The 21,570-nt window shown below is 37.2% G+C and overlaps 1 protein-coding gene across 4 annotated transcripts in view; it reads right to left on the bottom strand.

The window, feature by feature from the left end:
• LOC106881146 (cyclin-dependent kinase 4) overlaps positions 1-21,570 on the bottom strand; it is a 104,024-nt gene that overhangs the window by 57,930 nt on the left and 24,524 nt on the right. For all 4 annotated transcript variants that reach the window (XR_016241461.1, XR_016241462.1, XM_089350613.1 and 1 more), the window contains exon 3: positions 1,528-1,660. Coding sequence is in view for 2 of the 4 variants with exons in the window: in XM_089350613.1 (XP_089206739.1) it covers positions 1,528-1,660 (133 nt within the window). In the remaining 2 variants the exon portion in view is untranslated. The remainder of the gene's footprint in view (positions 1-1,527; positions 1,661-21,570) is intronic.

The following is a 21,570-nucleotide window of genomic DNA, read 5'->3' as shown; positions in this document are numbered from 1 at the left end:
AACAAGTGAAGGGTGGCAACAGTTACAGCATTTGACCGTAGAAATTTTGTTTCGACAAATTTCCATGCATGCATGGAAACGTAGTCGTTAAAACGATTGATGAGGCAAATAATTATATACCTAGTTTAATTATTTTAATTCAAAGAAAAACCACGATCCTATTGCCCGTGTTTTAAGAACGCCTGTTCATAATTGACAAAGGATGGTAACTCCAAAACTATTGAAGTTATCTCCCTTGGCATGATAAACCCAAAGCGTTGCGTTAATAGACAAAGTAACAAGGGGCATTATTCGAACGAGCCTCATTGAAAAGTATACATCAGTTACTCTTAATGACAGAAGAGTCAACAAATGAAAGGGATTCGTTTTGAAAAAAAAATGTGTAAATTCCGAGCTTCATAAAAAAAAATTGATAAGAAAACGATATTGCAGAAAAGCTTATTGAAATTTCAAACTATATCTTCGGCGAGTTAACTTGCGATTCCTTAACGACAATGTAACCTTCACATGATTAAGGTATCTTCGGCCCCTGACGAGTAGCTAGCTGAGTGTACCCCTTGTTGAGCGATTATTACATCAGAGGACCTACTACCTAGGAAACATTTGTTGCCTGGATTTTACCTGCTTCACTCCCTCAATTTGGATATATATATATATATATATATATATATATATATATATATATATATAACAATTGCAGCGTGGAAGGTGTTTATAAGCCATTTAAAATAACACACAAAAACCGTTAGATTCACTTCAACATTTAAATTTAATTTGTCAAAATATTTTCTACGCTTTGAGACTGCGACCTGTTCACTGACAAAATTCTGTGCTGCATTTGATGCAGCACAGAATTTTGTCAGTGAACAGGTCGCAGTCTCAAAGCGTCGAAAATATTTTGACAAATTAAATTTAAATGTTGAAGTGAATCTAACGGTTTTTGTGTGTTATTTTAAATGGCTTATAAACACCTTCCACGCTGCAATTGTTTTCGTTCCAGCACACAATCTCAGACCAGGTCACTTGCTATGCAAGTACATCTCCGCAGGCTTCTTTCAGTTTCCATCTACCACTTGCAGAAGACACTTGCCCAAGGTGTGTAGTGAGATTGAACTTGGAACCATGTGGCTGGGATGCAAACTTCTTACCACACAGCCACAAGACAAGAATATTATAGATACTTATTTCATGATTGTTAAATGGATGAGAAGAAAGATGATCAAAGTAACATTTTAAACCAGAGTCTAAAGATACAAAATTAGTTATTGCAATACATATCATCTACTCCGTAGATAAATTTCTTTAATAGCTGAATCAGTGGAAACAGTGCTTGTATCTTTTTTTAGAGTTTGTGAGACTAGTAGGAGGACAGAAATATGTTATCCTTAAACCAGGTACATGGCCTGAGTGGATTCTAAAGACTCTGAAGAGCCAAGTGTTGGTATGAAAGCAGGCAATGGATTCAGTTTACTTCCACCATTCCTTTCGATGTTCAAATATGAAAAATTCAGAAATATGGTTAATTACCCGAATTATATCTTGTTCCAAACTTGGAGAAGGATATTTTTCAAGAAAACTGGACAGATCTTGGTCAATGTATTCAAAAAGAAGAGTAAGATAGGTTCTTCCACCAGAATTATTAACGATGACATCCAGAAACCTGAATAATTAAAAAGAAACTTTGGAATTAATTTTAGTGCATTTATAAATTCTCTCGTAATTTAGCAAAATTATGCATGAACTAAATGTAATAGTCAAAAAGTTGCAACCAGTCAAACTGATATAGGGTTAGCTATGAGTACAATGGGTTAGCTATGAGTACAATGACGAATTTAGTGTACATGTCCTTAAACCCCCCCCCCCCCCCACACACACACACACAATATACCATCATCTTCGAAGCCATAACAGATAAATTTAAGATTGAAAGTTCATGGAAACTGTTATATGCTGATGATCTTGCCCTCATAGCAGAATCTGTAACAGAACTAGAAAAGAAATTCCAGATGTGGAAACAAAATCTGGAATCAAAGGGTCTCAAAGTTAGTTTAGCAAAGACCAAGGTCCTAGTAACCAAGAAATTAGACAGGACCCTACCCCTTTCAGGTAAATGACCCTGCCTAATATGTAGGAAAGGTGTTAGCAGGAATTCCATTGGTGTCCCCAGTGCAAGCTATGGACACACAAGAGGTGCAGTGGAATAGTACAAAGATTAACAGGAAAATTAGTGTTTGTATATGGAAGGTGTACGGGAGCCATAAAGATTAGATACATGGGAAAATGATTTCCTCAAATGCCCTAGAGACTCTCGAAAAGTGGTACCTAAGTGACCTAATTAGCAGCGGCAGAGGATGTACCAAAAATCTAATTACTAGAATATGAATAAGATGGAAAAAATTCAGAGAGCTTCTATCTTTGTTGGCAACCAAAGGTCTCTCTCCAAGTGTAAGGAAGATTGTATGATGCATATGTATGAATAACAATGCTACATGGTAGTGAGATGTAAGTCCTGAAAGCAGAAGACATGCAAAGACTAGAGAAATGAAGCTGGTATGCTCTGCTTGATATGCAATGTCAATGTACATGTGTGACAGAGCCCTAGTGTATTGAGAGAAAAGTTTGGCATCAGAGGAATTAAATGAAGTGTGCAAAAGAGAAAACTATGCTAGTTTGGTCATGTGATGCATATGGATGAGGATAGTTGCATAAAGAAGAGGGTGGAACTTGTGGAAAAGGGAAACCCTGGAAGATATGGGATGAAGTATTGAAGGCTGACCTTAAAAACACTGAGCCTCACAAAAGAGATGACAAAGGACCAATATATCTGGCACCTTGCTGTACTCAAGACCTGCCAACCTTGGTAATGCATGCTCATGAAGGACTCTGCTCTGTCAACTTTCTCCCTCCACCTAGATTTCATCCCCTAAAACCTATCACTTCCTTTATCACCTGAAAGCAGAATAGGCACATACTGTACCCTTTGGCTGTCTCAGTTACCTTTGTCTACACCCATCACCTACTGTTACCAACTGTCTCCACCAATCACTTCCTTTCTGCACCTTCTTTCCCCTGCCTGTGCTATTCTCCATCATCAACTCCTTGCTTACCTGCTATAACCCTCAATGCCCTCACATATCTATTGCAACCCTTGCCATTGAGCTTCTATATTTCTCTCCATTATTTGCTAGTCACCTCATCCTGCTCAAACCTCTATATCACCTCACCTATTCTCACTAATTCCAATGTCCCTCAAGGGCATGTCCCAACACATTTCTGCCATCTCTCACTATCATTCTCATTATCTTACTCTCCAACTCACACTCATTTCTGCTCTGCAGCAAGACATCTATATATCTGTCCCCTCAACACTTTAAATCTCTTAACTGGCACAAAGCCACACTCCTTCAATACAACCCCACCACCTCCCAGTTGAGGGTTTTTTGTTTTGCAAGGTACTTAGTGACCCTGTAGGTGCTGGTGTCATGTAAAAAACACAAGTATTGGTACCACATAGAAAACACTGGTGCTGGTTCCACATAAAAAGCACCCACTACACTCTGTAAAGTGGTTGACATTAGGAAGGGCATCCAACCATAGAAACCATGCCAAAACAAGTATGAAACTTGGTGCAACTCCTGTCAAGCCATCCAACCCATGCCACCATGCAAAACAGAGGTTAAATGATGATAATGATGATGACTCTGTCATTGAAAGTTATTAACATTTTTTATTGAAAATATTTGGGGTTTTAGGGAGGGCTAACAACGTTTTAAGCCTTATTATATGTATAGACAAAGGGAAGTGAAATTGTGACATTTTTTTAACCATATTAAAATGCCAATTGGGAATCAAACTCACATTGCAGGCTTCTTTCCAAGAGTTTAGCTGTGTTCTATGGCTTTTGCTACATATCTCTTTATATTCATTGCTCATAAACATTTGTTTACGTAATCAAGTACTTTACATTTTTAAAGGTTGGAAAATAAAATTTTGTCATGTTGAAGTCTTCCCAATGTATGTAAACCATTTCCCACAGAATTTACACAAGTTGCAACTACACAGATCCAGCTATAATTATTAAAATGTCCCTACCACTCGATATTTGAGCCTTTTTCAGTCATTCACATTATCTACAACTGGATCCCTTCCTTACTACAAAGCAGAAATCAAACTTTGACAGACTGAACCAAACCTTGCAGGGTTTTTCTACAGACAGCTTTTCTGTACTGTTGTGTATCAAGTGAAAGGCAACCAGTATTACCACTATGGAACTCCAATGTATTACCACGTTTTCACAGTTTTTACTTTAGAAAAAATAATTATGATCTTTTTCCACATCTCAGTGCATAACAAACAGCATCACTCAGTGACTTTTTAAAAATTGGAATAACCAATACTCAGTGAACATACAGGAATATAATTCACATTCTTCATAAGTAACATCCAAAAGTAATCTTTATGTGTGTGTGTGTATTTTTACACGTGACTTACCCAGTAAATATGTTACTCTTTTACTTGTTTCAGTCATTTGACTGTGGCCATGCTGGAGCACCGCCTTTAGTCGTGCAATTCGACCCCAGGACTTATTCTTTGGAAGCCTAGTACTTATTCTATTGGTCTCTTTTTGCCGAACCGCTAAGTTACGGGGACGTAAATACACCAGCATCGGTTGTCAAGCAATAATGGGGGGACAAACACAAACACACAAACACACATACATATATATATATTTATATACATATATATGACGGGCTTCTTTCAGTTTCCGCCTACCAAATCCACTCACAAGGCTTTGGTCGGCCCGAGGCTATAGTAGAAGACACTTGCCCAAGGTGCCACGCAGTGGGACTGAACCCGGAACCATGTGGTTGGTAAGCAAGCTACTTACCACACAGCCACTCCTGCGCCTTTCACTCTTTCAAACAATCTTTTTTTATTCACATTTTGTATACCACATAACCTGCCATTTTGCGACTGACATATCGCTGTATATATTTTGCATTAGTAAACCCACTCAAAACTGAGACTGGGCAAGGCTTACATTTAGTGGAAAGTAGAAATAAGTTCATGTAGATACAACCACTGTAGTTGTTTTGTTTGCACAACCATTTCCAGTACACTTACATATAGATTTCTATAAGTTTTAACGCACGAGATGAAATGTCAATAGCACAACCATTTCAAAAATATATTAGATTGCAGACATTCATGTCATTGCAATGCATGTAAAACAGTTCCAACTGAACGGTAAATCATTTTACAAGATATTAATTGCTTTGATTAGAAATATAAAATTTCACTTTTTCCAAAGAAAAGGGTCTTCTGATCATTAAGGAGCATCTTGAGAGCTGGTGCTAGGCTCTGGTTTCATAGTATAAAATGAAGGAGAGATTAATTCACTCAGGGATAAGACAATAGTTTATTGCTGGTGATTGCGGTTGTTGTTGTTGTTTGGCCCCAGTTAGTTCTAACAAAGCAGGTACGGGCAACCTTTTATGAGAAGCAGGGTACATGAGACATGGTTCATCATCAGGTAAGCTGCACTAGTAAAAAGATTCATGGTAACTTTTTATAAGGTATGCCATTCAAAAAATCTTGCAGGTTGCAGATTGCGCATGACTGATCAAAGGCATTCCAATCAAGATCAGCCAATCTTACTTTCAAGCATAGTATACCAAGGACTATATTATCCAATGTGTTGTTCTCTTTTCAAGGTGATGGTACAATCTGAGGGAAATTTGGTTACTTTTTCTAACAGGTTGAGAAATCACAAAGAACTTCTCTCATTAGCTCATTTATTGCTGGTGACATTCCCAGGTGATTTGGTAACAATTCCTGACAGGTAGGTGAATTAAGGCAAAGTAAAATAAAATATTCTACTCCAAATCACAATGGAACACCAGCATCAAATTCAAATTCATGAGCCTCAAGTTAATGGGGCAGCCTCTGTACGAAGTTGCATGATCTGCTGCAAATAGTACCCGAATCTCTCTTAAATCACACTCTACTGTTTTAAAAAAAGAAGAGTAATATTAGATCATGTAGTTTTAAATGTATATTTCGTTTAGAAAATAAAAGCAAGGTTGGTCAAGGCTGAAATGCCCTTAAAATAATAAGGTCTGCTTCTCATGGTTGACCAACATCCAAACAACAACTGATGATCCATGCTAGGTAATATGATAGCTTACCCATTCTGTCATCTCATCTCTGAAAGGTACAGGGAGTATAATTTCTTTAAAAATAAAACAGAACAAAATTGGAACAGTAAAATGACTACATTGGTTAATGGGGTGGGGTGTAACAAAGACAGACAGAAAGGTGGGGAAGGAGAAGCCTAAAAAAGAGAAAGAGAGAGACACACATACGTTGACATGCAGATGCAGACAGATGTGATGACAAAGTGCATGATGGGTGGGAGAGAGGAAGAGACAGAGAGACAGACAGATGTGATGACAAAGTGCATGATGGGTGGGAGAGAGGAAGAGACAGAGAGACAGACAGACAGACAGATAGATAGATAATGAGACCTACAGTGCCGTGATAGAAGGGCAAGACACACTAAGAAACAAATAGGATGGAGAGTAAGAAAGACAAAAGAGAAAGACACATACAGGAGAGAGAGAGAAAGAGAGAGACATACAGGAGAGAAACAGACAGACAGGCAGGCAAGCAGACAATAAAGGGAAAGAGAGAATGAGAAAAAGCAAAGAAGCAGACACAAAAAAAAAAGAAATAACAAAAAAAAGTTGTAATTCTAAAACTAAGGAAAAAAAAAAGGATGCCACTCATTGTTTTATGTGTGCCATTTTTGCATTGGTTAAACATTTTCTAGAAATAGCCATTATATTTTTTTAGTCACAAATTCAAGTTCTACGTCAGCTGGAGATTTTCAAAAGTTAACAGCCATTGTCTTATTTCGTGTACAATTTTTGTCTTGATAAGCCAACAGACCTTTAACATGAATATTTAATCCAGATTACAGCTTACCTTCAAAAATTCTTCACAAGCCCTGTATTATCAAACAGAGGAGTCAAGTAACATACGTAATGTTATGAGATGGCATTTTCTTTGATGTGTGTGTGTGTGTGTATGGGTGTGCATAGTACGTATAGTTTCTTTTATCATTTAACTTTGTATTTGTTTCAGTCATTGGACTGTGGCCATGCTGGGGCATTGCATCGACGAGTTTAGTCAAATAAATCAACCCCAGTACTTATTTTTAAGACTAGTACTTATTCTATCAGTAACTTTTTACCAAACCACTAGCTTACGGAGATGTAAACAAACCAACACCAGTTGTTAAATGGTAATGTGGGATAAACACAAACACGCATGCACACACACACACACACACACACACACACACAATGGGCTTCTGTCTGTTTCCATCTACTGAATCCACTCAATGACTTGGTCAGCCCAAAGCTATAGTACAAGACACTTGCCTAAAGTGCTACACAGTGGGACTGAACCCAGAATCACGTAGCAGGGAAACAAACTTATTATAATTTTGCAATCATTTTTTTTTAATTTCTGTATTAGAAGTTTATTATCTAGAAAAGTTGAAATGATATCTCCTCTGAAAACAAAAATCATAAAGACATGTCAGCCAAGAGAGCTTCTCTCTACTAGATATAGTAGAGAAACAGCAGCCAAATTTCCTTCAAAGTACCCCCTACTATTTTCAAAAGGGAAGTGCATATTGAATAAGGAAGTCTGAGATGTACAATTCTGAAGTAAGACGCATATCATGATAGAAATGCCTTTGTCCAGTCAAGGCTGACCTAAAGAATAATGATCATAAAAATAATTGTAATGTATTTGATAGGACAATGTGTATTGATGACACAATAAATACCAAATTGTTGAGTGGCTCCAGTCAAGCATAAGGTATGAATGAAGTCAGGTGTTGCTGCCAGGTAAAGAGCACTGGTGCTGGTGCTACATAAAAAGCACTGATGATGGTGCCATGTAAAAAGCACCCAATACATTCTGTAAAGTGGTTGGCTTTAGGAAGGGCATCAAGCTATAGAAACCAAGCCAAAACAGACAATGGAACCTGATGCACCCTTTGGCCTTTCCGACTCCTGTGAAGCCATCCAATCCATGCCAGCATGGAAAACAGACATATGATGATGATGATAGTGGTGACGGTGGTGGCGGCAGCAGCAGCGGCAGTATATAGAATCACCAACCACAAGGAAATATAAGTTGCCCAGCATGCTGGTTTGGTACTGAATACAGCCACCTCATTAAGATCTCAAAATAGCATATCAGGTCTCAATTTTCAATGACAGTACATACACTTTTGAAAAAGATTCTGAGGCAGCAATGAACTGACAAAACATGTACTTGAGTGATGTATATATGGTTAGAATGCAGAACTACTGATCAAAGATTAATGAATTCACCTACTACAAGAAATGAAATGTAACCTTGATTTGTCTGTGTAGTTAAGAGGATCACTTTCTAACTATGTGGCTTTGGGTTCAGTCTCACTGCTTGACGCCTTGAGTAAGTGTCTTGTACTATACTCCCCACCCCAGGCTAACCTTGTGAGTCAATTTGGTAGACAGAAATTGCAGGAAGCCCATTATGTGTGCGTGTGTGTGTGTGTGCACGCGTGTGCATGTACGTGGCACACTTGCACACACACTACTTGTCAGCTAGTGTTGGTTTGTTTACTTTCCTGCAACTTAGCAAAAGAGACAGATAGAATAAGTACCAGACTAAAAAATATGTACTGAGGTTGATTTGTTCAACTAAACAACCTTTCAAGGTGGTACCCTAGCATGGTCACAGTCCAATGACTGCAACAAATAAAAGATAAAAGTAAAAGACATGGCTGTGTGATAAGAAGTTCCGTTCCCAACCACATGGTTCTGGGTTCAGTCTGATTGCATGGTACCTTGGGCAACTGTCTTCTACTACAGCCCCAGGCCAACCAAAACCTTGAGAAGGATTTTGCTAGACTATATAGGTGATGCAGCCCTTAAACACACTTGCTACCAAAGCCTCACTGTATTATTGGCTTAACTTTATAGTCAATAAAATAAGTACCAGTTGAGTACTGGGATCAATGTAATCAACTAGCCCCCTGCCCCGAAATTGCTGGCCTTGTGCCAAAATTTGAAACCAATATATTTCATCTGTAATAAGTGCAAGCATGGCTATGAGATTATGAATTTCACTTTGCAATCACATGGTTTTAGATTCAATCCCACTACAAAGTACCTTGGACAAATGTCTTCTGGTATAGCTCTTGACTAAAAACCTTGTGAGTGAATTTGATAGACAGAAATTAAAAGAAACCCATTGTGTGTATGGATGTGTGTGTGTATACACACACACACATGTATGAATTTGTATATATGTCTGTGTATGAATGTATATATGTATATGTGTGTGTGTAACTGGTTCTAAATATACAGAAAAAGCAAGATAGTTATGGCTGAAATACCTTTAATCATAAGTCTTCTCAATCAGAGCTGAGCAACACAAACATAGCAACAGGCATGCAGGAACTGAGGGAATATGTTCACACTGCCAGTGTGCACCCTAATACAATTAACCACTGAATGTCAGAATCTTCAGTGTGGTTACAGCAAAAGGATAATATATTTGAAGCTGTTGTTTACATATAGGGATTCATCATCATCATCATCATTTAACGTCCGCTTTCCATGCTGACATGGGTTGGAGGATTTGACTGAGGACTGGTGAACCAGATGGCTACACCAGGCTCCAATCCGATTTGGCAGAGTTTCTACAGCTGGATGCCCTTCCTAATGCCAACCACTCCGAGAGTGTAGTGGGTGCTTTTACATGCCACCGGCATGAAGGCCAGTCAGGCGGTACTGGCAACGGCCACGCTCAAAATGGTGTATTTTATGTGCCACCTGCACAGGAGCCAGTCCAGCGGCACTGGCAATGACCTTGCTCGAATGTTTTTTCACGTGCCACCGGCACAAGTGCCAGGAAGGTGACGCTGGGCACAAGTGCCGTCACGATTTCGCTTTCTCGATAATATGGCAACATAACCTAAGAGAACTTTGATGGCTGTTTAAAGTCTGATTCTGCAGTAAGTTTGATATCCTCATTGTACTATCAAAAAAACTTATTGCATGTTCCCCGAGTTTAATTTCAGAGCAAAATTACCTGCCACACCTTGCCTTTTGGCAGACTGATTACCTATATGCAATAAGTCTCTGCAATTAGGACTGACCTGAAGCCAAACAACAACAACAACAACAACCTGCAGTACTAAGTTCAAATTCTCCCATGAACAAATACTGCAACATTCTGGAATATAAAGTAAAAGCAGCAGTAGCAGCAGCAGCAGCAAATAGTTCATTGATACAAACGTGTTTATAAAAGCAAATATAGCAGGTAAAAGAAATATTAATAGTAATCTATAGGGAGTACTGACATGTGTTTATTCATTTTTTTAAATTTTTTTTTTTTTATATTTCTTTTACATCATGTTCCTCTATTGAAAACCAGTATTATTAGAGCAGGTGTTTTTTACAGTTGAGTGAGCATCTTCATGTCAACTCATCAAATGTGAAGGAGTGTCATATACATTTTAGCTTGATAGGCTAAGCAAACGCTAATGAGTTCAGAACTGCTAGAAATAGTTTCTTAAAATTTATTAAGGGAGATTTAAGGAAAGATTTCTGCACTTGATCTTCTTTTCATTTGATTTTAGCAGAAATTAACAAATATTCTTACTCCTGGTCACTGAAAACAATCTCCTATTATATTGCAAAAATGAAGCTCAGCTTTCATTACAAGGATATTTAACACTTGAGCATTTAAACCAGCCATATCAAATACAAATATTCTACTTGTTTTATGTTTAAACAGGCCAGATCCCACCTTTCACACCTACCTTTCAATGTCATTCTAAAATGAACAATCACATCATTGAAATCTCAAAGTTACAATCTAATGCATGATTACTTCAAAACAATATGAATAAATATGCATTACATTTGACAGACTAAACTGAATGCTTAAGAGTTAAGCATTAATTTGACTAAGTTAATCCCATAATACATAACTCTTTGTCGGGAATGCTTGAATATGCGTCATTCTTGAGCTTTGTGTTCTCTGAAACAGCTCCTCTAGCCTAACTGTGATCTTTCTCTGTTTTATTTACTATTTATCATTTATCTTCAATTTTTTACTAATAAAACAACAGCACAGCTTCAAAATTAAAATTATTATCCTGAAGTACATTTTTGTTTAAAATATAATTTTACTGTGAAATCAGAGAATGTACCCCAGTTTGTGACAGTGTAGTCAAGGCATAAAACTGAGAGCAAAATCAAATTAACTCTTAACATCCTGCCAAAAATTATGTCAAATGTCCAGTCATGTAATGATTCTGTTACAGAACAGAAATGAATGATAGACGGGATTAGAGTTTTCTCCCTTAAAATAGGAAGTTCTTCACTTCCTTCAAATGATGTAAACAAGGTTAGTACAGTTCTTGTTATATTATGCATTTCGGAACAGGCTGACTGATGTTGTCTTATGCAGTACTGAATCAAACAGGAAGTTAAGAGTTATGTTATCATCTCAGTTCACCTAAGTCATTTTGCTATAAAATTAAGTTTGAAAAATTCTTTTCTAAGGAGAAAAAACATATTACTCATACAAAGCATGCTAATTTGCATACTGGTGTTAATTTAACAACTATTAAAGAAATTTGAAATACACTAACACATAACGAAAAAAAAAATTACAATGGTAAGATATCATCATCATCATCATCGTTTAACGTCCGCCTTCCATGCTAGCATGGGTTGGATGATTTGACTGAGGACTGGTGAACCAGAAGGCTACACAAGGCTCCAATCTGATTTGGCAGAGTTTCTGCAGCTGGATGCCCTTCCTAACGCCAACCATTCTGAGAGTGTAGTGGGTGCTTTTACGTGCCACCGGCACGAAGGCCAGTCAGGTGGTACTGGCAACGGCCACGCTCAAAATGGTGTATTTTACGTGCCACCTGCACAAGAGCCAGTCTAGCGACACTGGCAACGACCTCGCTCGAATGTTTTTTCACGTGCCACCGGCACAAGTGCCAGTAAGGCAACGCTGGTAACGATCATGCTCAAATGGTGCCATTTATGTCCCACTGGCACGGAAGCCAGACAGCTGCTCTGGCAATGATCAAGCTCAGACGGTGCTCTTAGCGCTCCACTGGTACAAGTGCCATCACAATTTCGATTTCACTTGTCCCCAACAGGTCTTCGCAAGAGTTTAGTGTCCAATGAAGGAGAGGTTGGCATAGGTACCAGTCATCAAATTTGGTTCGATTTCACTTGCCTCAACAGGTCTTCACAAGCGGAGTTTAGTGTCCAATGAAGGAAAGGTACACATAAGTGGGCTGGCCACACCCTTGGCAGAAGCCTCGGATTATGGTCTCACTTGGCTTGCCGGGTCTTTTCACACATAAGTCATTGCCTTGGTGAGGCCTAATGTTCGAAGGTTGTGCTTCACCACTTCATCCCAGGTCTTCTTGAGTCTACCTCTTCCACAGGTCCCCTCAACTGCTAGGCTGTGGCACTTTTCCACACAGCTATCCTCATCCATTCTCGCCACATGACCATACCAGCACAATCGACTCTCTTGCACACCACAACTGATGCTTCTTAGGTTCAACTTTTCTCTCAAGGTACTTACACTCTGTCGAGTATGCACACTGACAATACACATCCATCGGAGCATTCTGGCTTCATTCTTTGTGAGCTTATGCATGTCCTCAGCAGTCATAGCCCATGTTTCACTGCCATGTAGCATGGCTGTTCATACACATGCGTCATGAAGTCTGCTTTTTACTCCGAGCAAGAAGCCCTTTGTCACCAGCAGAGGTAAGAGCTCTCTGAACTTTGTCCAGGGTATTCTTATTCTAGCAGCTACTTTCAGCGCACCCTCCCCTACTACTGACTTGGTCATCTAGGTAATGGAAGCTATCAACTACGTCTAGTTTTTCTGCCTGGAATGTGGCAGAAGTTGTTTTCTGCACATTTTTAGTGTTTATTGCTCCTGAACATCTGCCACATACAAAAACTAACTTCCTAGTTAGCCTTCCTTTGATATTGCTGCACCTCTTATGTGTCCATAGCTTACACTGGGTACATCTTATGGAGTTTCTACCTACGCCTTTTCTACAGATCGAGCAGGGCCATCTACCTGAAGGGGTTTGTGGTTTGTCTACCTTCCTACTTTGGTGTTAGCTAGGTTGGACTTTGGTATATATATATATCTATTTTACCTTTTTATGACTATATTTCTTAAAAAATATACTGCTTATCTCTCAATTGATTTTGAAAATAAATAAGAACTTACAAAGATTTAATACAACAAACCATTTTTATCATTTGTTGGTGTATTAAAACTACTCTTTGGAACATAATTAAAAAAGGTCTTATGCTTCAAAATGAACGATTTTGTATCATAGAACCAGAAATAGTCTGGTTCTATTAGTTGATATCAAAAGAGTTAAAACAGTATTTCTTAACTTAGGAGTAGTGCCCTGTAGGAGGCACTATTAGCTCACAGTGCAGTGGCAAATATCTAGAGGGTACTGGGTGTTTAGAGGGATCCTGGTTTTCTTCAAATAAAATATTGATGCTTGGTACAATGCTTATATTTTAAATAAATTTGGATTTTTTTTTTTTTTTTTGTCTGAATGGCACTGTATTCACTAACGAGAAGCATGAACAATGATGCACCAAGGTCCAATATAATTTCACTACATAAGTCCTCACCTTCTTTAGTAATTCCCATAAAAATTTAATATAGGTGGAACTGCTCCATGCAAATATCTGAAAAGAGGCACCTATTGAGCAGGATAGTAAAACACAGAGCAAAATTAGTTTCTGTTTGATTAAAAGAAATCTGTTGATTTTTATTTGTTTGTTTTAATGTAAAATATGTTGAGGGACATTTATAAATGCCATTCTGTGAAAGGGGGAACTGAGCTAACAAAAGGTTGAGAAACACTGTGTTAAAACATACATACATATATATATATATATATATATATAGTTGTGCTGTAAAGTGAAACACGATGAATACAACCCCACTCCCAAATTCTTGATAGTATGTTGTAGGTAATCAGACTTAGCACATTTCTAGAAATTTCAAACTAACATAAATATAGAAGCATATTCATGTGAAGAATATATTTTCTTTTTCTACCTTTTTCCATATAGTGACCAAATTTAAATAAATTTGGTACAGCAAGGTACCAGGTATCTCAGTCCTCTGTCATCTCACCTGAAAGGTTCAGCGTCCTGAGGACATACTTATCCCATGTCTTCCTGGGTCTTCCATTTCCACGTGTTCCATCTACTTCAAGAGATTGGCACTTTTTTATGGAGCTGTTGGCATCCATCTGCATCACATGACCAAACCAGCGCAGTCTTCTCTCTCAGAACACTGACACTCTGTTGAACATGAACACTTACATTACACACCAGCGGTACATACTAGTCACATTCCTTTCTAACCTTCGTACGTCCTCTGCATTCAGAGCCCACATCTCACTACCACATAGAATTGTTGTCTATATACATGCTTCATACAATCTTCCTTTCACTCGGAGAGAGAAACTTTTCATGGCCAACAGAGGTAACAACTCTCTGAATTTCCTCCATCCTATTCTTATTCTAGCTATTACACTCTCGGTGCAGCCTCATATATATGTAATTATAAAATCCAAGCATCTAAGTGTAGGAAGTTTGTAAGCTTCAAACAGGCCATGGTAGATATTAAAAAAAAATCAATGTTCAGGAACAATAATAATTCATTGACAAGGATTGTAGGCTTTTCCCATATTGAAGTTCAATAAGCTGAAAGAATTTTTTTATAGCTCATGGTTTCAAATTAGATCTTTGGCGAATTAACTTGGGATTCTTTAACAACAACGTGACCTTCATATAATTTAGGTATCTTCAGCCTGATGAATAGCTAGCTCAGTACCCCTCATTGAGTAATTATTACATCAGAGGATCTGCTAGCAAGAAAACATATGTAGACTGAATTTTATCTGCTCCACACCCTCAATTTGGATATAATCGTGATGGCACCGGTGCCCTGGCACTTGTGCCGATGGCACGTAAAAGACACCATTTTGAGTGTGGCCTGACTGGCCTTCGTGCAGGTGGCACGTAAAAGCACCCACTACACTCTTGGAGTGGTTGGTGTTAGGAAGGGCATCCAGCTGTAGAAACTCTGCCAAATCAGATTGGAGCCTGGTGTAACCACCTGGTTCACCAGTCCTCAGTCAAATTGTCCAACCCATGCTAGCATGGAAAGCGAACGTTAAATGATGATGATGATGATGTATATAAATGCGTGTGTGTGTGTGTGTGTGTGTGTGTGTGTGTGTGTGTGTGTGTGCGTGTGTAAGTCCTTTCTCATCATATAACATTCGTAGTTATATTTTTTCTTCTACTCACTCTCTCAGTCATGTCTGCCTTGAACAAATGGAGATATCTTGGAGCAGAGAGGACACTTTAGTTTTGTCGAGGAGATGACAATATCTCTAATGCTAATGCCACAATAAAATTACCCCAGTTTACTTGGTAAAGTGGTTGGTGATAAGGAGGACATCCAGTCGTAGAAACCATGCCAAATGAAACATACAAGCATCTCGGAACACAGTAATTCCAAATAGGAACGAACTTAGACCATGACAACCCATCAAAATTATACCAGCATGGAAAACAGAAGTATAATGATGATATATAATATATGTATACTTGTATACACACACAGAGACACACATATACACACACAATGTTAAAACATACCAAATAAGAATAAAAAAGGGTAGGAAAATAAACTTAATGGAAGTTAATTACACAGACATTAACTGAAATTACTACCAATTTTCCCAATTTTAATTCAATAAACATATTTTTATCCACTAAGTCGAATATGCACTGAATCACATTCAACTGTTCCTTTTTTGTTACAACTTTTATATACAAAATGCTGCATGTTGAGTAAAGATAGGAACAGAACAAAAGAGCAGAAGGAAAGAAGAAAACAAATGTTTTAAATATACAAATATAAGATTCTACAGAACTTGTATCATAAAAACTGTGTCAGACAGTCATAACAGACAGTATTTTTATTTTTACATGTAGCTAATAGTTATTCTTATGAAAACTATGAGAATAAATTATTTAAATACTATTAATATTCTTAAAATAGATAGATGTCTTTGAATAAAGTTAAACAGAGGGAATAAAGTATAAACAAATAATGTGTTCTTTTATGAGATAGTCTTTTATAACAGCATTGAGACAAAATGTGTGCTAGCTTTTAAGAGAAAATATTGAAAATAAGCAATTGGAATTTTATTAACCAAGAGCCTGAACTGTACATGGCATATATAGGCAAAATATATGCTTTTCTTAACCTCATATTTCATTATTTAAATTTTAGTTATATAAGAGGAAAGAGAAAGTAGCCCATAAATAGGTTGCAATATATCAGTTAAAGAAATTTACTGCAGAAACAACAGACTACAAACTGTCTTGATATCATAAAAATCAGAAATATAAGGATAACACTGAATAAAAAGTGCTAAATCAATGCCCATTATATTATTTAGAACACACACGCCTCTGATAATACACAAACTTGATATTTCACTGAAGCCTCCTGTAAAGTGGAATAGGCTTCAAGTAAAAATAATAAAGGCATGAAGGTATAGAATGAATGATTAACAAATATGTATCTAACAAAGCTTTGTCTGTGAGAGAAGCCAGATTAGGAAAGATTGGTTTCAAAGTAAAGAAAAGAACAAAAACCCTAATTGAAAATGCAAAACAATTGCTCACATTTGCATACAAAATAAAAAGAAGTTTCACCTAAAGAGACATAACATATGTGATAGGAAGTAGACATGCTGCTCCTTCTCATCTCAGGTCATTGCTAAATGGTACATATGTGATAGTTAAGTCTTTTTTATCAATGTAAAGTGTACAGCATTGCAGCCTAACATAAATCATTGAAAATATAATTCTCTCTCTGATAACAGAATGAAGACATACTATACATGACATAAAAGAAACTATCAACTGAATGAAACTACATGTGAAACCAAGAATCAAAACAGAAATACAAATAAAAACCTACAAAGTCTTTATGTGTATATGTATTCATATATGAATACATCTATGAATATATGTATTCAAAACTATACATAATAAAACTGACTGAGACGATATAATAGTGCACTACTAGATCATATATTTGAAGTTCAATTCCACAGTAGGTATTTTGTTGTGACTTTGGGCAGTACACTTTTGAGAAGATGAACCAATTCAACTAGGAATGTTATCAGCAATAAAATAAAGTTCTCCCTTCAGGGGAGAACATATTATAATGCTACTTAAAGAAAAAACAAAAAAAAGAGAACTAAACAAAGGTAAAGGTTAACTTTCAATATTTTAAAGAAAAAAAAACTAGATGATAGGTGTTAAACTAATGATCCTAACTAATGGGCAAAGTTCAGAGAGCTCTTACCTCTGCTGGTGACAAAGGCCTCTCGCTCAGAGTAAAAGTCAGACTGTATGATGCATGTGTATGAACAGCCATGCTACATGGCAGTGAAACATGGGCTGTGACTGCTGAGGACATGCGTAAGCTCACAAGGAATGAAGCCAGAATGCTCCGATGGATGTGTATTGTCAGTGTGCATACTCGACAGAGTGTAAGTACCTTGGGAGATAAGTTGAACCTAAGATGCATCAGTTGTGGTGTGCAAGAGAGACGATTGCATTGGTATGGTCACTTGGCGAGAATGGATGAGGATAGCTATGTGAAAAAGTGCCACAGCCTAGCAGTTGAGGGTACCTGTGGAAGAGGTAGACCCAAGAAAACCTGGGATGAAGTGGTGAAGCACAACCTTCGAACATTAGGCCTCTCCGAGGCAATGACTAGTGACCGAGACCTGTGGAAATATGCTGTGCGTGAGAAGACCCGACAAGACAAGTGAGACCATAACCCGTGGCCTTTACCAGGGGTGTGGCCATCCCACTTACGCATACCTTTCCTTCTTTGGACACAAAACCCTGCTTGTGAAGACCTTTTGGGGCAAGTGAGATCAAAACTGAACCAAATTTGATGACTGGCATCCGTGCCAGTGGAGCGCTAACAGCACCATCCAAGTGGGATCACTGCCAGAGCAACGGTCTTACTCCCGTGCCGGTGGCACATAAAAAGCACCATTTGAGCGCAATCATTTCCATCTTCGCCTTACTGGCACTTGTGCCGGTGGCATGTGAACAAAACTTGGACTGACTCCTGTGCAGGTGGTACATAAAAAACACCATTTGAGCGTGGCTGTTGCCAGTACCACTGGACTGGCCCTCATGCCGGTGGCACGTAAAAGCACCCACTACACTCTCAGAGTGGTTGGCATTAGGAAGGGCATCCAGCTGTAGAAACTCTACCAAATCAGAGTGGAGTCTGGTGTAGCCATCCGCTTAGCCAGTCCCCAGTCAAATCCTCCAACCCATGCCAGCATGGAAAGCGGACGTTAAATGATGATGATGATGATGATGATTATATTCAGAGTATTTAATCTAATATTGTAATATAAATAAATTATTGAATCTCAATAGAATATCTCTATATTTAATTTATCTTTATATATATATATATATATATATATATATATATATAAATTAAACAATGGGGTAAAAAATTGGATATTAATTAATATCAATTTAATACCAGGTAACTGATATTAATTAAATTGATATTAATTAATATACAATATACAAATATAAACATATATATATTATATATATATATATATATATATATATATATATATATATATATATATATATATATATATATATATATATATATATATATGTTAATTCTCTAAATGAAGTATTAACAGTAACTGCACGATAAAGTGTAGTATATATATATATATATATATATATATATACACACATACATATATATACATACATACATATATATATATATATATATATTCAATGAGTGACGTTAGTTTCATACTCCACCACTCCCACTATTCTAATCTTTCTTCTGTACCAAGTTCAAAATGGCATAAATATAAGAGCACAGCATAGCACAAGTATAATGCAGATTTGTAACTCTTAATTCTTAATTTATAATGTCAATTTAGAACACTTTAGACAAACTCCATCTATTATGTGTCAACCAAATTAAGAGCTTGTCAGTGTGTTCTGTCATAGTATGTGTTAACAGATCTTTCTTCTCTCTTTCTCTAACTCCTATTCTATAAGCTTAGCCATGTTTATCAGGATTATTTCTCCAACATTCTTGTCTTTATAATAACTTAGCCAAGACTGCATTAAAAAAGTTAAATTCAGAAGTAGAAAAGTCTCAATCCTTTAGCATTTAGATTAGTCTATCAAATATATATTTATACACTATTTTCTCATGCATAGAGAAGATAGAATTCAATGAGACAGATTTTCTCCAGCCAGATGTCCTTCTTGTCACCAACCCACACTAGTTCCCAAGCAAGGTAATTGTTCCTCAAGACATGACATGTTTTCACAGAAGACTGGAAATAAATGACACCACTTCTATGATGGTGACACTCGTTTACAGGAATCCAGCAATGCCAACACAAGAAAACACATCCACAAACACACACACACACACACACAGATGTGCTTACATATATATATATATATATATATATATATATATAATAATTTGGACAAATAAGTATAATTTGATTAGTGTTATTTCTTTACTACCCACAAGGGGCTACACACAGAGGGGACAAACAAAGACAGTCAAACGGATTAAGTCGATTATATCGACCCCAGTGCATAACTGGTACTTATTTAATCGACCCCGAAAGGATGAAAAGCAAAGTTGACCTCGGCGGAATTTGAACTCAGAACGTAGCGGCAGATGAAATACCGCTAAGCATTTCGCCCGGCGTGCTAACGTTTCTGCCAGCTCGCCGCCTTAATTTGATTAGTGTATTTAAAAGTTGAGTAGAGCACCAGCACTGTTTTAGCTACCTGTTGTACTTAATAAAAGTCTAATATGAAATCTATCTCCTACTATTAATTAATACTATATGTGTGGTGGGGGGGGCATGCCTGTATTCAAGGACAACCACAATTTCATTTAGCTTGACGTATTTCTTCAAGCATAGCAAACTACCAGAAGCCTCAGTTCCTTGTCATCTCTGTGAGGCCCAACAGTTGAAGATCCTTTCTCACCACTTCATTCCCACATCTACCCATTCCACACATTCCGTCTACAAATATATATTTATACACACACACACACACATATATATTTATATATACATATACATATATATACTCTTTTACTCTTTTACTTGTTTCAGTCATTTGACTGCGGCATGCTGGAGCACCGCCTTTAGTCGAATCAAATCGACCCCAGGACTTATTCCTTGTAAGCCTAGTACTTATTCTATCGGTCTCTTTTTGCCGAACCGCTAAGTTACGGGGACGTAAACACACCAGCATCGGTTGTCGAGCGAAGATGGGGGGACAAACACAAATATATATATATATATATATACATATATACGACGGGCTTCTTTCAGTTTCCGTCTACCAATCCACTCACAAGGCTTTGGTCGGCCCGAGGCTATAGTAGAAGACACTTGCCCAAGGTGCCACGCATATATATATATATATATATATATATATATATGCAAGCTGGCAGAATTTTTAGCATGCCAGGCAGAATGCTTAGTGGTATTTTGTTCAAATTCTGCCATGGTCAACTTTGCCTTTCATCTTTTTGGGGTCAATAAAATAAGTATCAGTTGAATACTGGAGTTGATGTAATCAACTTAACTACTCATGGGCAAGAGTATAAAAAAACTGCATCCTTCTGCCAAGCCATGTCAAACTAGTGTGACAGTTTAGACTCATCAAACCAGTATGACCTCAAGCTCTAATTCACGGCCTCTACATCAGGCCATGGTTGGTGGAGAGAACATCTGAGGCCCTGCAGTGCAATCTAATATAGGATTGCACTACAATCCAACCCAGTCTTATATAGTCAATCCAATCCAGTCCTATATATATATATATACATATATATATATATGTATATATGATGTATATACATATATACACACACACACACACACATATATATATATACATATATATATATATATATATATACACACACACATGTATATGTGAGAGAGTAAGAGGGAGTGAAAGAGAGAGAGAGACAGAAAGAAAGAAAAAAAAGATAGCATATTAAGTCACTAAATTCAATAAATATTAAGCTCTCTATGAATTCAGCCATCCCATCTTGGTATAAGAAATAACAGCATCATAGTTGAACATAAATAGTTTTGATATATTTTCTAAGTGCTAAGTAAATTAATCCATGAGTTGGTTATTCATATATTAAGAATAAGTTTAAGAAATACAGCATCAAAGAATAGTGATGCCTAGATTACTCCTAAAGTAGCCATGATATTATCTTCTTCAAAAAACAAATATATATTTTAAATAGTAATCT

This window comes from Octopus bimaculoides, chromosome 4 (assembly GCF_046866305.1).
Source record: "Octopus bimaculoides isolate indiv1 chromosome 4, ASM4686630v1, whole genome shotgun sequence".
NCBI classification, from domain to species: Eukaryota; Metazoa; Mollusca; class Cephalopoda; order Octopoda; family Octopodidae; genus Octopus; species Octopus bimaculoides.
The sequence above is the reverse complement of the archived record's forward strand: the minus strand, read 5'-3'. Positions and strand labels throughout refer to the sequence as shown.